The 13950-nt window shown below is 44.0% G+C and overlaps 2 protein-coding genes across 2 annotated transcripts in view; both read left to right on the forward strand.

Moving 5' to 3' along the window:
- The first annotated feature begins 228 nt into the window (after positions 1-228).
- The window catches only part of LOC138669956 (uncharacterized), a 66829-nt gene continuing 53107 nt past the window's right edge, over positions 229-13950 (forward strand). The window contains exons 1-5 of the mRNA XM_069756860.1: positions 229-305; positions 2173-2451; positions 2699-2859; positions 3001-3160; positions 10048-10218. Of these exons, the coding sequence (XP_069612961.1) occupies positions 2296-2451; positions 2699-2859; positions 3001-3160; positions 10048-10218 (648 nt within the window). The 5' untranslated portion in view covers positions 229-305; positions 2173-2295. The remainder of the gene's footprint in view (positions 306-2172; positions 2452-2698; positions 2860-3000; positions 3161-10047; positions 10219-13950) is intronic.
- Positions 4031-5024, forward strand: LOC138669957 (uncharacterized). The gene is made up of 2 exons (XM_069756862.1): positions 4031-4477; positions 4625-5024. The coding sequence occupies exons 1-2, from the start codon at positions 4128-4130 to the stop codon at positions 4881-4883; spliced, it is 609 nt and encodes a 202-aa protein (XP_069612963.1). The 5' UTR covers positions 4031-4127; the 3' UTR covers positions 4884-5024.

A 13950-nucleotide genomic window follows, 5' to 3' on the forward strand; every position in this document is an offset into this window, starting at 1 on the left:
CCTTTCTGCCCTTTTATAGTATGGAACATACAGATGTGGCTGTTTCTTCCCTACTACAAGCAGGAGCCATGAATAGGTCTATATAGTACAACAGCGCCACCTAGTGGCAGAGAAAGCAAGCTTCAGGGAGATATATCAGTGCTGTTATTTTTGCCCTCTTGTGGTGGAAAGCTGAACAGCAAGGTGAGTAGAAATGAACCGACTCCGCCTTATTAGTGCAGGGTAGGAAGCAGCTGACTAGGGGAAGTCACAGTCTGGCTATGTGACTGTCGGCGGAGGCTGTTTGGCTCATCTTCCGTAGAGTTGTGAGTAATCATTTTTAGATTATGTTCCTTTGCATCTATGGACATGCTAATCCTGACATACTGGTGCCCCCTTCCGTTCAATCAGGTCAAGTGTCAACACATGTATAGCAAGACAAGCAAAGTATAACACTAGAGTCTTAGGTGCAGAAGTCATTGCACAATGCTAGGATAATCCAGAAAGTGGCTGATCAGTCTGTATCTGACCCCCAGTGATCATTGCAGTGAGGGGGCTGCAGTGCCAGTGATGCACAGTGCCGGTGCTGGGTCATTCCCTCTGCCACCCCACATTGCCTATTACCCTGCACTACCCACTGTGGACCTTAAGGGAGTAATGGACACTGTAACACCAGCCATTGTGCTCTGCATAATACAGAATATTTACTATTTGTTGTGACCACTTATTAGAATATTTAATTCAGTCCTTTCAAGTGATGTATAATGCAGATGACTGAGGAAGAGATTTAGCAGGATCTATAAAGTGGTCTCTGTAGGAGTGTAAAATGCACATACACAGTGTGTATTTGATATGTTCCATCAGTGCAACTGCACAAGGGTTCAATGGCTGTGGGGGGCTCTGTCATTAATATCTATTAGATTGCACATAAGCTGACAAACTGCATAGCTCTGAAATACTGGTGAATTAGGTGCTATATTATGAATTGCTTATATAGCGGCAGCATATTCCACAGCGCCTTACACACATTATCATCGCTGTCCCCATTGGGGCTCACAATCTAAATTCCCTATCAGTATGTCTTTGGAGTATGGAAGGAAACCGGAGAACCCGGAGGAAACTCACGCAAAGATCATACAAACTCCTTACAGATGTTCTCAGTGGGATTTGAACCAAGGACCCCAGCACTGCAACTGCAGTGCTAACCACTGAGCCACCATACTGCCCAAGGAGGACAAACAGTTCTGCACTGATGCCCTCTCCAGGCTGTGTCTGTGTGTATATATATATATATATATATCTAGCAAAAATGAAGAGACCACCACATCGAAACCCTGTCAAGGGCAGCCCAATCTCCAGACCTGAACCCCATTGGAAACCTCTGGAATTTAATCAAGAGGATGATGGATAGTCACTAGCCATGAAACAAAGAAGAACTGCTTACATGTTTGCGCCAGAAGCAGTGTGAAAGACTGGTGGAAAGCATGCCAAGACACATGAAAGCTGTGATTAAAAATCATGGTTATTCCACAAAATATTGATTTCTGAACTCCTCCTGAGTGAAAACATTAGTATTGTTGTTTCTAAATGATTATGAACTTGTTTTCTTTGCATTATTTGAAGGCTGAAAGCAATGTTTTGTTTTGTTTTTATTTTGCCATTTTTCTTTGTCAGAAACAACAAATTCTAAATGTATTGCTTGGAACTTTGGAGACATGTTGTCAGAAGTTTATAGAATAAAAGAACAATTTACATTTTACTCAAAAATATACCTATAAACAGAAAAATCAGACAAACTGGACATTTTGCAGTGGTCTCTTAATTTTTCCCAGAGCTGTATATTCTGCTCTGGTGTATAGATATTGATGGCAGGGGTGGACATATCATGGGTGAAACCTGTGCAGCACAGGAGGTAAGAGAGTCCCATTTCCACCTCTAATACAGGTTAAAATGTGTATTGTGATGAGTTATTGGACTGCAAGGGGCCCATATGCTGTTCTTGCACAGGGGCCCTTTTCTTTCTGTGTCTGCCAATGATTGATAGTATCACATCTAAACGGTGCTAAGTGTGCATAGAATATTTTATTTATTGTGTGAACGTGAAGATGCAGAATGTTTGGTGTGAACATGTTTGAGACACTGTGTGACTTTACCTGTAATTTTAATGACTTTTTTTTTTGTTCCTCATTGCAGACGACAAAATAAAACATCAAATAGGATTTCCTCTTTTCAGCTCATGACTGCTGATAATAGTGAAACTTTACATTTCATCTTCCTTAAAGTCTACCCTTGTATAAGAACTATAAGGCATTATCTATGGCTAAGGCCGACATTGTGTCTCTGGCCATACTTTTCCTACAACTCTCAGCTTGTCTGGGACAGGATTATCCCTTCAGGAATCCCTCACTGTCGTGGGATGTACGTGTGAAGGACCTGATTGATCGGCTTAGCCTTGAAGAAATGGTGCTACAGGTAATGCTTCCTGGTTCTGAGTAAATATATTCTGGACATGTTCTTTTTCTACCATTTAATCCTATAAGAATCAGTGAATTTGTGGCAGACCTGGAAACATTCTGTAGGCTTCGGGCTGTGATGGAAGAAGCGTCATGCAGCATTTCGAAGAGCCTTATGTACTTTGCGTTACCATACATGATGCCGTATTTGGTCTTATTATTTATACTGTTGCAGGTTTCATTTTAATTCTTTTGATCACTCACAGATGGCGAGGGGCGGTGCAATGAACAATGGTCCTGCTCCCGCTATCCCTAAGTTGGGCATCAAGCCCTACAACTGGAATACAGAATGTTTGAGGGGAGATGTCCAGGCACAGGGTTATGCCACTTCTTACCCTCAGGCTTTGGGTCTGGCTGCATCATTCAGGTATTGTAAAAAAAGAACACGCACTACATACACAGAACACAACAGAAATCTTCCCATCCTGTCACTGTTGATCTGGTCTTATCTTTTGCTTTTGGGTTAATTCTTCATGGCTTATGTCTCATACTGTGCTTTTATCTGCAGCCCTGAACTGATATTGAAGGTGGCTAATGCCACAGCCACTGAAGTCAGAGCAAAACACAACTACTTCATGTCAGTCGGGAACTATGATGACCACACTGGTCTCAGCTGCTTCAGTCCAGTGATCAACATTATGAGACATCCTCTATGGGGCAGGAATCAGGTAGGGAAGCAAATACACTGTAAGGAGAAGAGTATTGGACACCTGCCCATTACATCTACAGGAACTTGTTACGTGTCATTCCAAATCCATACTCCTCCCCCTACACTCATCTCGGAATGCTTTTTAGAAGTTTTTGGAATGTATGTGAGAATTTTTGCCCATTCATTCAAAAGAGTAATTGTGAGGTCAGATGTTGAAGGAGGAGACCTGGCTCACAATCTGAATTCTAGTTAAACCTAAAGTGTTTGATGGGGTTCAGGGCTCTATTCTTCCAAACCAAACTTGCCCAACCATGCCTTTATTAACCATGTTTTTGCATTAAAACACAGTAATACTGGAACAAACAAGACCTTACCAGAAGTATTTCAACAAAGTGGAAGCATACAATTTTCTATAAATTTAGAAGCTTACCACTGTCCATCCTGAAAAATAAGTTCATAGAATTATCTCTCCTCCACCTATTGAAGTCAAGCAGGCAACGTTCTCTTGGCTTTTGCCAAACTTGGTCTCGCTGATTATACAGCCATGTAGAGAATTGTGATTTGTCACATTACCAGAGTCCAGTACTGGCAGCTTCACAACACTCTGACACTTGGCATTGTTCTTGGTGATGTAAAGCTTGCATGCTGATGCTCGTTCATGGCCTTCTACCAAGGCTGGTTTCACACTTGCGTTTTTGAACGCATGCATTTAAAAAAAAACGCATGGTGAAAAAACGCATGTAAACGCAGCGTTTTTTTGACGCATGCGTTAAATGCATGCGTCAAAAAACGCTGCGTTTACACGCGTTTACATGCGTTTTTGCATGCATTTGCGTTTTTTTTTTTTAGCATTTCCCAAAAAAAAAATTAAAAAAAAGGTAACCAGACTCAACCAATGGGAATAGAGGGGGCATATATGTTTGTCTCTCAATATATTGACCCTAGGGGTACAGAAATTTTCACAGCTTGCTACTGTTTCCCGTGTCATGATGGATCTTTCCTTGGAGAGTTTTTATTTCAACCTGGATTTCAGCTTCAAGATTTTCCTGGCCTGTGCTTTTGCTTGGGAGCAAGACCGAAACCGCCAAAGATGGAGAAGGAGACAGCGTAGGCGTTTTTGGAGGCACCCCATCATTGAAGTGCGTGAGAGCCGTGGAGCCTATCACACGCTCTATGCGGAGCTGAATGCCAACCCGGAGAAATTCCAGGATTACACGAGAATGTCACAAGAATCGTTCCGGGATTTACTGTCTCGTGTCCAAGGATCCATACGGCGACAAGACACACGGCTCCGTAGAGCGATTCCACCCGAGGAACGTCTGCTAGTGACATTACGGTACGTTCCAAAACTAAACCAATGACAGTCCAAATTTTGGTTATGACATGTATTTTATGTTTTTTTTTTTTTCTTTTTTGTTATTTTTAAACACACCATAAAAAGAGTAGATTTTAAATGTTTTTTTTTTGTTTCTTTTTCTTCTAGATTTCTTGCCACAGGAGAGAGTTTATCTTCCCTCCACTTCCAATACCGCCTTGGAATATCAACCCTGTCCGGAATCGTTGTGGACACCTGTCGTGCGTTATGGAATGTACTCCGTGAGGAGTTTATACCATTACCCACCGTGGACATGTGGCGTGAAATTTCTGATAAATTTTTTAACGTGTGTGATTTCCCCAACTGTTTAGGGGGCGGTGGATGGAAAGCACATCCGCATTATCAAACCTGCCAGAACCGGATCTGAGTTTTTTTAACTACAAAAAATATTTTTCGGTAGTTCTCATGGCAATAGCGGATGCGGAGTGTCGCTTCATCGCCATGGACATTGGAGCTTTTGGCCGTGGCAATGATTCCCAGACTTTTAAGAGCTCGGATATGGGCCGTCGTGTGTATGGCAACAATTTTAATTTTCCCCCTCCACAGCCTCTCCCCAACACTCAAGGCCCACCGCTGCCATTTGTTATGGTTGGGGATGAGGCCTTCCAGATGTGTGAAAATCTCCTGAAGCCATATTCTAGTCGGGACTTGGACCACACTAGAAGGATCTTCAACTACAGACTGACCAGGGCCCTAAGAACAGTAGAGTGCACCTTTGGCATTCTGGTTGCTAAATGGCGCATTCTTGCAACAGCCATAAATCTAAAAGTGGAAACAGTGGACGAGGTGGTCAAAGCCTGTGTGGTTCTACACAATTACCTCATTGCTAAGGAGCGACCCCACATTGAACTGGATGAACCAGTTTCACACCCACTGCCCGATTTTCAGCATCACCCGATGTGGTCAACTGCAGCCGTTGGTCTTATGCGGGACCAATTTGCGGCCTATTTTGTTTCCGATATTGGACGGTTGTCATGGCAGGACAATGTTGTGTAAATGTCCTGTTGTATGTTTATCTTTACCAATTATTAAATACTGATACAAATTTTTCAAATTAATAAACTTGAGTGTTGGTTGTGTTGACCGTGTCTCCTATCTTTTTCCTCTCTAAACAAAGGTTGACCAAAGATGGGCAGTAGATATGTATGTATATCATATTTTGTAATCCAAAACCAGGAGTGGGTGATAGATGATGAGGTAATAGTTATTATTTTAATATCATAATTGACCTCTTATATTGTTGCACTCCCTATTTTGGTTTACAAATAATGATATAAAACACTGGCTGCATACTTATAATAATGGAAACAATGTTGATTTATTGGTAACCATGTTGATTTATTGGTAATCTTATTGACGTCATTGCGTCAAGACTGTCACGCTCTCTATAGCCATCAAGTCAAGTGTAAGAAATAATGAATTCATGATAAACATATACATGCTCATGAATTCACAATTTCTTACACCTGGCCAGGTGAGCATAGATATGTAGCGTGTGACAACCATTGTCACATCAGTGTGACAACCATTGTCACATCATTTGTTAGATATAAATAAGAGAATATGGTGAATATACAAGGCAGTAATCAACTCAATAGGTCAGGTGTCTTAACTTATGAGTTTTTGGACATCTGACCGGTTCAGTTGAGTACTGAACTTGATTTCCACCATTTTCTCTTTGTACAGTCACACTAGGTACAAAAACAAAGAGTATGGAAATAACTAATATTTTTTTGGTCAACTCATATCTGTATACTGAAGAAACACATATAGATGTAGTCTTGTATTTTATACTACTGGAGATATGTTTTGGCCAAAAGAATAAGTGTGTGGCGAAGTTTATAGGTGTGTATTGACAGCGGTGAAAGACACAATAAACCAAACATAATTGTTGCAAATTAAAAAATTTTTTATTGAGCCAACAAAGAAATTTCAAAATTTGTTTTTTTGTACCGCAACGCGTTGTACCGCGACGGCTTGTGGTAGAGTGACGTAACCGGGGGGTATTAAGAACTGAAGCCTGGCTCACCGTGGAGGAGGCAGAGGTGGCAGGAGAAGGGGCAATAAAACTGGAAGGGTCTGGAAGTTCGGGGATGGGGCTTAACACATGAGAGGCTTGAGACACACTGGAAGGGTGAGACACAACAGACAATACAGACACATCGGTAGGTGATGGGGGAGGAATACTCAGAGTTTTTTGTTTATGTGTTTTTTGCGTTTTCCTTTGGGTTTTCCTGGTAGGGGGATGTCTTCTTGGGCTAATAGGATGTTGAGTGTTGGCGGGAGACACGTCAGGATCCGGCTCCACAATTTCACAGTCCGTTTCCATTGTGGAGCGCTCGGCAACGCCAGAGTCCAACTGCATCGTAGTGGGGGGGAAACATAAAGCCCTGCCAGGCTCCTGGTGCATCGTTGGGGGGGGAACATTAAACCCCTCCCAGGGTCCTGGTGCATCGTTGGGGGGGGGACCTAAACCCCTCCCAGGGTCCTGCTGCATTGCTGGAGGGGGGGAACATAATGCCCTCCCAGGGTCCTGCTGCATTGCTGGTGGGGGGGAACATAAAGCCCTGGCAGGGTCCTGCTGCATCGGGGTGGGTCCTGCCCAGAAAGCCATGGCTGGGTCCTGCTGCCTCGTGGGGGGGCCGGTGCGATACGCCATGCCTGGGTCCTGCTGCATGGGGGGGGGTCCTATACGCCAGGCCTGGGTCCTGCTGCATCGGGGGGTGTCCTGCCCGGAAAGCAATGCCTCGGTCCTGCTGCATCGGGGGGGGGGGCCGGTCCGATATGCCATGCCTGGGTCCTGCTGCATCGGGAGGGGGCCGGGCCAATAAGCCACGCCAGGGTCCTGCGTCATCGTGGTGTCAGCGGAGGAGGTCCAAGCCGGAGCAGCGGTTGTCACGGTGGCAGTGGGATGTCCAACAGCACTCGTCATCGTGTTGGCGCTGTAGTGGAGTACACCTGTGGATGGAATAGAGGTGGCCGTGGAGTGGTATGCAGCAGAGGTAGGAATGGTGGTTAATCGTGACAGTGACGGCACAGTTGGATATGCCGCCACTGTCTGCTGTAAATTACGACTCTGACTCTGCTGCATAGCCTGCACAAAAGCAACATTGCAGGCCGGCATCACACTCAGCTGGAGATCAGGGCTAAGGTGTTCCGACATGCCCTGCTGTATTTGGTTAAAAAAATGATGAGCTGGCCTCTGGAAGTCGGCTTTAACTTGATCAAGGCTTTTGGTGACATCCTGGATCCGGCAATTTAAGAGGTTATGTGACACATCCATTCTGTCACCTAAAGCCTTGATTGCTTCGTGTAAAACCGAGCTCAAGTGCAAAAACTCGGGCAGCCCTCTGTCGCTGCCGGGATGAGCCCGCAAAAATGGGTGCAGTGAAAGAGGACTGCGAAAGGGGAATACCTGATGGGCCAGCTCCCTGGTCTCCAGTGAGTGTGGAAGGCCCACCTGCTGCTGGATGGCTGGGACGGGTCCGTGGCTGCCGGCTGAAGGACCGCTCCAGAACCTGTTGCGACAGTCGTGCTGTGTGTGCTGTGAAAAAAGAAAACAGAAAATTAATACCAAAATATAACAAGACGGTACATCCTGTGGAATTTAAAATTACATATTATGTCAATGCAATACAACCGGAAGCATGTGAGAAATACTTACGTTCTCATGAGAAGGACCGGTCTTAAAAAGGCCAGCACACGGTGGTATTTGTATAGACGGTGCCTTGCTCCGGAACCACTTGCTGCACGATTCTCTGCGCGAAGGTCCTTGTTGAAGCGGTCCTTCATGGAACGCCAACGTGTTCTTATTTTGTCCACTGTGAAATAACAATAAAATATAATGGTCAGAAAATGTACTTTTGGCCGTGCTCTCTTGACTGTGTGTGATGACAGAAACTCCGAAAAGTTACTTTCATCACACACAGTCAAGAGAGCCCGGCCAAGGTCTCTGCTGCTTCACACTGCAGTGCAATACTTAACAAATGCATTACGGACCCATGGCGGGGCATTCTCCCAGCCATCCCACAACGCTTGGGCCACCTCACTCCACAACCGACGGAGCGTACTGTTGACTGCGTGCTGTGGATCCCGGCTGTCCCATAACAGGACTCGCTCCTGGACCAGGGTGATCAGGAGGTCATTATCGATCCGGTCATCGTCCCGTTGTGAAACCTAAAATTAAAAGAAAATCATATAAGTTTGCTCAATCACATTGGGAAAAAAAAATACCAGAAGATGAGAAATGGCAGGAATATGAAAGTCAACTTTCAGAAAAGGATCATACCAGAAAAATTAAAAGAAAATCAAGGGTACAGAAGATTCAAGAATATTACAATGAGGACAGTCTGCCTTCTATACATACCCGCTGCCGTCTTAACACCGGACCTTGACTCCGCTGCTCCGTCCCTCTCTGTCCCTCAGTAGAAGTGCTCTATAAAAAAAAAAAAAAAAATTGTCTCATGTGTCCATGTGACAGTCAATACTTACCAAGCTGAAGGACAAAAAACTAACCTCACTGACATGATCCACTTCTGACTGACGTGGCTCAAACTCCTCATCAGATGAAGACTCCGCAGAAGACATTCTGATGCATGTTGAAAGAAAAAAAAGGAAGAAATTAGGACATATAGATCCAAAAAATTGAAAATAAATGCATTGGCTAGGATATACTCACATTGCTCTGGGTCTTGTCCACCAATGCGTCCGGACAGTGTCTTGTTTTCTTTGGAGTCTGATGAGAAGTGACCAGAAACTTCCCCCAACCTTCCTTTTATCACCCTGCTGCTATGGGGGAGGCTTATCAGTGTCTAGACAACCTTATCTACAGTCTAAAGACACAAAAGAGAATAGTAAAACCAAAAACACTCAGTTTGAAAAAATGTTGCAGTAATCCGCAAGTGCTAGTAAAAGATGTAAAAAACAGGGTATTTGGTTGATACGTTTTTTGCAAAAAATGTATACTAAGCTGCTCTACCAATCTTCACGGTATACCCTTATCAGAGCAGTCCTAACTAATGTATGCAATCCCTATCTGATGTATTTAAAAACCTGATTATCTGTATATAACCTGTGTGAACAGGGTTCAGAGAGGAAAAATCCATGTGTGCATACAGGGTAGAACAAGTTATCTACAGTCTAGCCAACCTTTGTTAAAAAAAACGCATGCGTCCAAAAACGCATGCAAACGCAGGCACAAAAAAACGCATGCGTCCCTATTGACTCCAATGTATTTTTTGACCCAAAAAAACGCATGAAAACGCATGCGTTTTTATGTGTCCAAAAAACGCCTCTCAAAAATACTACAAGTTGCATTTCTGAAAATGAACGCATGCAGTAAAAAAACGCATGCGATTGAAAACGCGACCAAACGCGTACACAAAAAAACGCATGCGTTTTCAATGTTAAATATAGGAAAAAAACGCATGCGTTTTTTTTGTGCAAAAAACGCTGCAGACAAAAACGCAAGTGTGAAACCACCCTAAGCAATGTGTTTTCAACTATTACATTTTGTAAGGTTTTATCTGCAGGAAACGTATGGGGAAGATCCTTACCTTAGTGGACTTCTAGCCAGTGCTTTTGTGAAAGGACTACAGGGAGACCACCCTCGTTATATCAAAGCCAATGCTGGCTGCAAACACTTTGACGTCCACGGTGGGCCTGAAAATATTCCTGTTTCCAGATTTAGCTTTGATGCCAAGGTAATGCAGTCTGGCTTTTGGATTTTGCTTTATGCATCAATGATTGATGCTAATATATTAAGTCCAAAAGTAGCTTGTTGATAATTTTCATTTTAGTTTTAGGTACCTCATGAATCTTTACTATTGGTGCGCAACCTGAGTCTCGGTGGTCACATGTGGCTCTCGATGCCCTAGACTATGTCATTCTGCACACCTTAAAGGGTTGTCCACTACTCAGACAACCACTTTTGAATCCTTGTTTTCCCCTTTCTAAAATAATAACATCTCTACTCCTCTTTCTACTTATCTCCAATGCCTTCCCCATTAAATCCCTGTTGGCACTGGCTCTCCCAGGGATCGCATATATCTGGTGGAAGTGAGACCAGCAGCCAGCGCTTTTTTTTATTTTATGGGCTCCAAACATTCAGATCAAGAAATGTTGTTATTTTACACGGGGGAAACATAGGGATTCAGAAAGGGTTGTTTTAGTAGTGAACAACCCTTTTTAACTAGGCATATACTACACACCACACTGACTCCGTCTGCATCATTATTGTTGTGAATTCTGTGGCAGAGCTCCCTCCTGTGGTCACAAGTGGTACTTCGGCTGATTCTCTCTGTGAGCTTCCGTTGGTGGAGGAGAGTGGTACTGCGGCTTCTGAGTTTCCTTCCTCAGGTGATGTGGTGAAGTCGTTAGGTGCTGCTCTATTTAACTCCACCTAGTGCTTTGATCCTGGCCTCCAGTCAATGTTCTAGTATTGGACCTGTTTCCTCCTGGATCGTTCCTGTGGCCTGCTGCTCTGCATAGCTAAGTTCCGCTTTTGCTATTTTGTTTGCTGTTTTTTCTGTCCAGCTTGCTTATTTGTTTTTTCCTTGCTTGCTGGAAGCTCTGGGACGCAGAGGGTGTACCTCCGTGCCGTTAGTTCGGTACGGAGGGTCTTTTTGCCCCCTTTGCGTGGTTTTTTTGTAGGGTTTTGTGTTGACCGCAAAGTTACCTTTCCTATCCTCGCTCTGTTCAGAAAGTCGGGCCTCACTTTGCTAAATCTATTTCATCTCTACGTTTGTCTTTTCATCTTTACTCACAGTCATTATATGTGGGGGCTGCCTTTTCCTTTGGGGTATTTCTCTGAGGCAAGGTAGGCTTATTTTCTATCTTCAGGCTAGCTAGTTTCTCAGGCTGTGCCGAGTTGCATAGGGAGCGTTAGGCGCAATCCACGGCTGCCTCTAGTGTGGTTGGAGAGGATTAGGGATTGCGGTCAGCAGAGTTTCCACGTCTCAGAGCTCGTTCTATGTTTTTGGGTTATTGTCAGGTCACTGTATGTGCTCTGACTTCTATGTCCATTGTGGTACTGAATTACCTTATCATAACAGTACTGGAGGCCCAAAGTACTAATGATTCTCAATAGAAGGAAAAAAGAAGTTCTGAGACCATTTTTTTTTCTCTGCACTGTGTTTTGCCTTTTTTTCCCCTAGACATTTGGGTGGTTCAGGACACAGCTGTAGCAATGGACATTAAAGGTCTGTCTTCATGTGTGGATCAGCTCACGGCAAGAGTACAAAATATTCAAGACTTTGTGGTTCAGAATTCTATGTTAGAACCAAGAATTCCTATTCCTGATTTTTTTTTTGGAGATAGAACTAAATTTCTGAGTTTCAAAAATAATTGTAAACTATTTCTGGCTTTGAAACCTCGCTCCTCTGGTGACCCAGTTCAACAAGTTAGGATCATTATTTCTTTTTTACGTGGCGACCCTCAGGACTGGGCATTTTCTCTTGCGTCAGGAGATCCTGCATTAAGTAATATCGATGCGTTTTTCCTGGCGCTCGGATTGCTGTACGATGAACCTAATTCAGTGGATCAGGCAGAGAAAAATTTGCTGGCTCTGTGTCAGGGTCAGGATGAGATAGAGGTATATTGTCAGAAATTTAGAAAGTGGTCCGTACTCACTCAATGGAATGAAGGTGCGCTTGCAGCTATTTTCAGAAAGGGTCTCTCTGAAGCCCTTAAGGATGTCATGGTGGGATTTCCTATGCCTGCTGGTCTGAATGAGTCTGTCTTTGGCCATTCAGATCGGTCGACGCTTGCGTGAGCGTAAATCTGTGCACCATTTGGCGGTATTATCTGAGCATAAACCTGAGCCTATGCAGTGCGATAGGACTTTGACCAGAGTTGAACGGCAAGAACACAGATGTCTGAATGGGCTGTGTTTCTACTGTGGTGATTCCACTCATGCTACCTCTGATTGTCCTAAGCGCACTAAGCGGTTCGCTAGGTCTGCCACCATTGGTACGGTACAGTCAAAATTTCTTTTGTCCGTTACCTTGATCTGCTCTTTGTCATCTTATTCTGTCATGGCATTTGTGGATTCAGGCGCTGCCCTGAATTTGATGGACTTGGAGTATGCTAGGCGTTGTGGGTTTTTCTTGGAGCCCTTGCAGTGTCCTATTCCATTGAGAGGAATTGACGCTACGCCTTTGGCCAAGAATAAGCCTCAGTACTGGACCCAGCTGACCATGTGCATGGCTCCTGCACATCAGGAGGTTATTCGCTTTCTGGTGTTGCATAATCTGCATGATGTGGTCGTGTTAAGGTTGCCATGGCTACAAGTCCATAATCCAGTATTGGATTGGAAATCCATGTCTGTGTCCAGCTGGGGTTGTCAGGGGGTACATGGTGATGTCCCATTTCTGTCTATTTCGTCATCCACCCCTTCTGAGGTTCCAGAGTTCTTGTCTGATTACCGGGATGTATTTGATGAGCCCAAGTCCGATACCCTACCTCCGCATAGGGATTGTGATTGTGCTATCGATTTGATTCCTGGTAGTAAATTCCCAAAAGGTCGACTGTTTAATTTATCTGTGCCTGAGCACGCCGCTATGCGGAGTTATGTGAAGGAGTCCTTGGAGAAGGGGCATATTCGCCCGTCATTGTCGCCATTAGGAGCAGGGTTCTTTTTTGTGGCCAAGAAGGATGGTTCGCTGAGACCTTGTATAGATTACCGCCTTCTAAATAAGATCACGGTTAAATTTCAGTACTCCTTGCCGTTGTTATCTGATTTGTTTGCTCGGATTAAGGGGGCTAGTTGGTTCACCAAGATAGATCTTCGTGGTGCGTATAATCTTGTGCGTATTAAGCGAGGCGATGAATGGAAAACTGCATTTAATACGCCCGAGGGCCATTTTGAGTATCTAGTAATGCCATTCGAACTTGCCAATGCTCCATCGGTGTTTCAGTCATTTATGCATGACATCTTCCGAGAGTACCTGGATAAATTCCTGATTGTGTACTTGGATGACATTTTGATCTTCTCGGATGATTGGGAGTCTCATGTGAAGCAGGTCAGAACGGTGTTTCAGGTCCTGCGTGCTAATTCTTTGTTTGTGAAGGGATCAAAGTGTCTCTTTGGTGTCCAGAAGGTTTCATTTTTGGGGTTCATCTTTTCCCCTTCTACTATCGAGATGGACCCTGTTAAGGTCCAAGCCATCCATGATTGGACTCAGCCGACATCTCTGAAAAGTCTGCAAAAGTTCCTGGGCTTTGCTAATTTTTATCGTCGCTTCATCTGTAATTTTTCTAGCATTGCTAAACCATTGATCGATTTGACCAAGAAGGGTGCTGATGTAGTCAATTGGTCTTCTGCTGCTGTGGAAGCTTTTCAAGAGTTGAAGCGTCGTTTTTCTTCTGCCCCTGTGTTGTGTCAACCAGATGTTTCGCTTCCATTCCAGGTCGAGGTTGATGCTTCTGAGATTGGA

The sequence above is a fragment of the Ranitomeya imitator genome, chromosome 3, assembly GCF_032444005.1.
Source record: "Ranitomeya imitator isolate aRanImi1 chromosome 3, aRanImi1.pri, whole genome shotgun sequence".
Taxonomy (NCBI): Eukaryota; Metazoa; Chordata; class Amphibia; order Anura; family Dendrobatidae; genus Ranitomeya; species Ranitomeya imitator.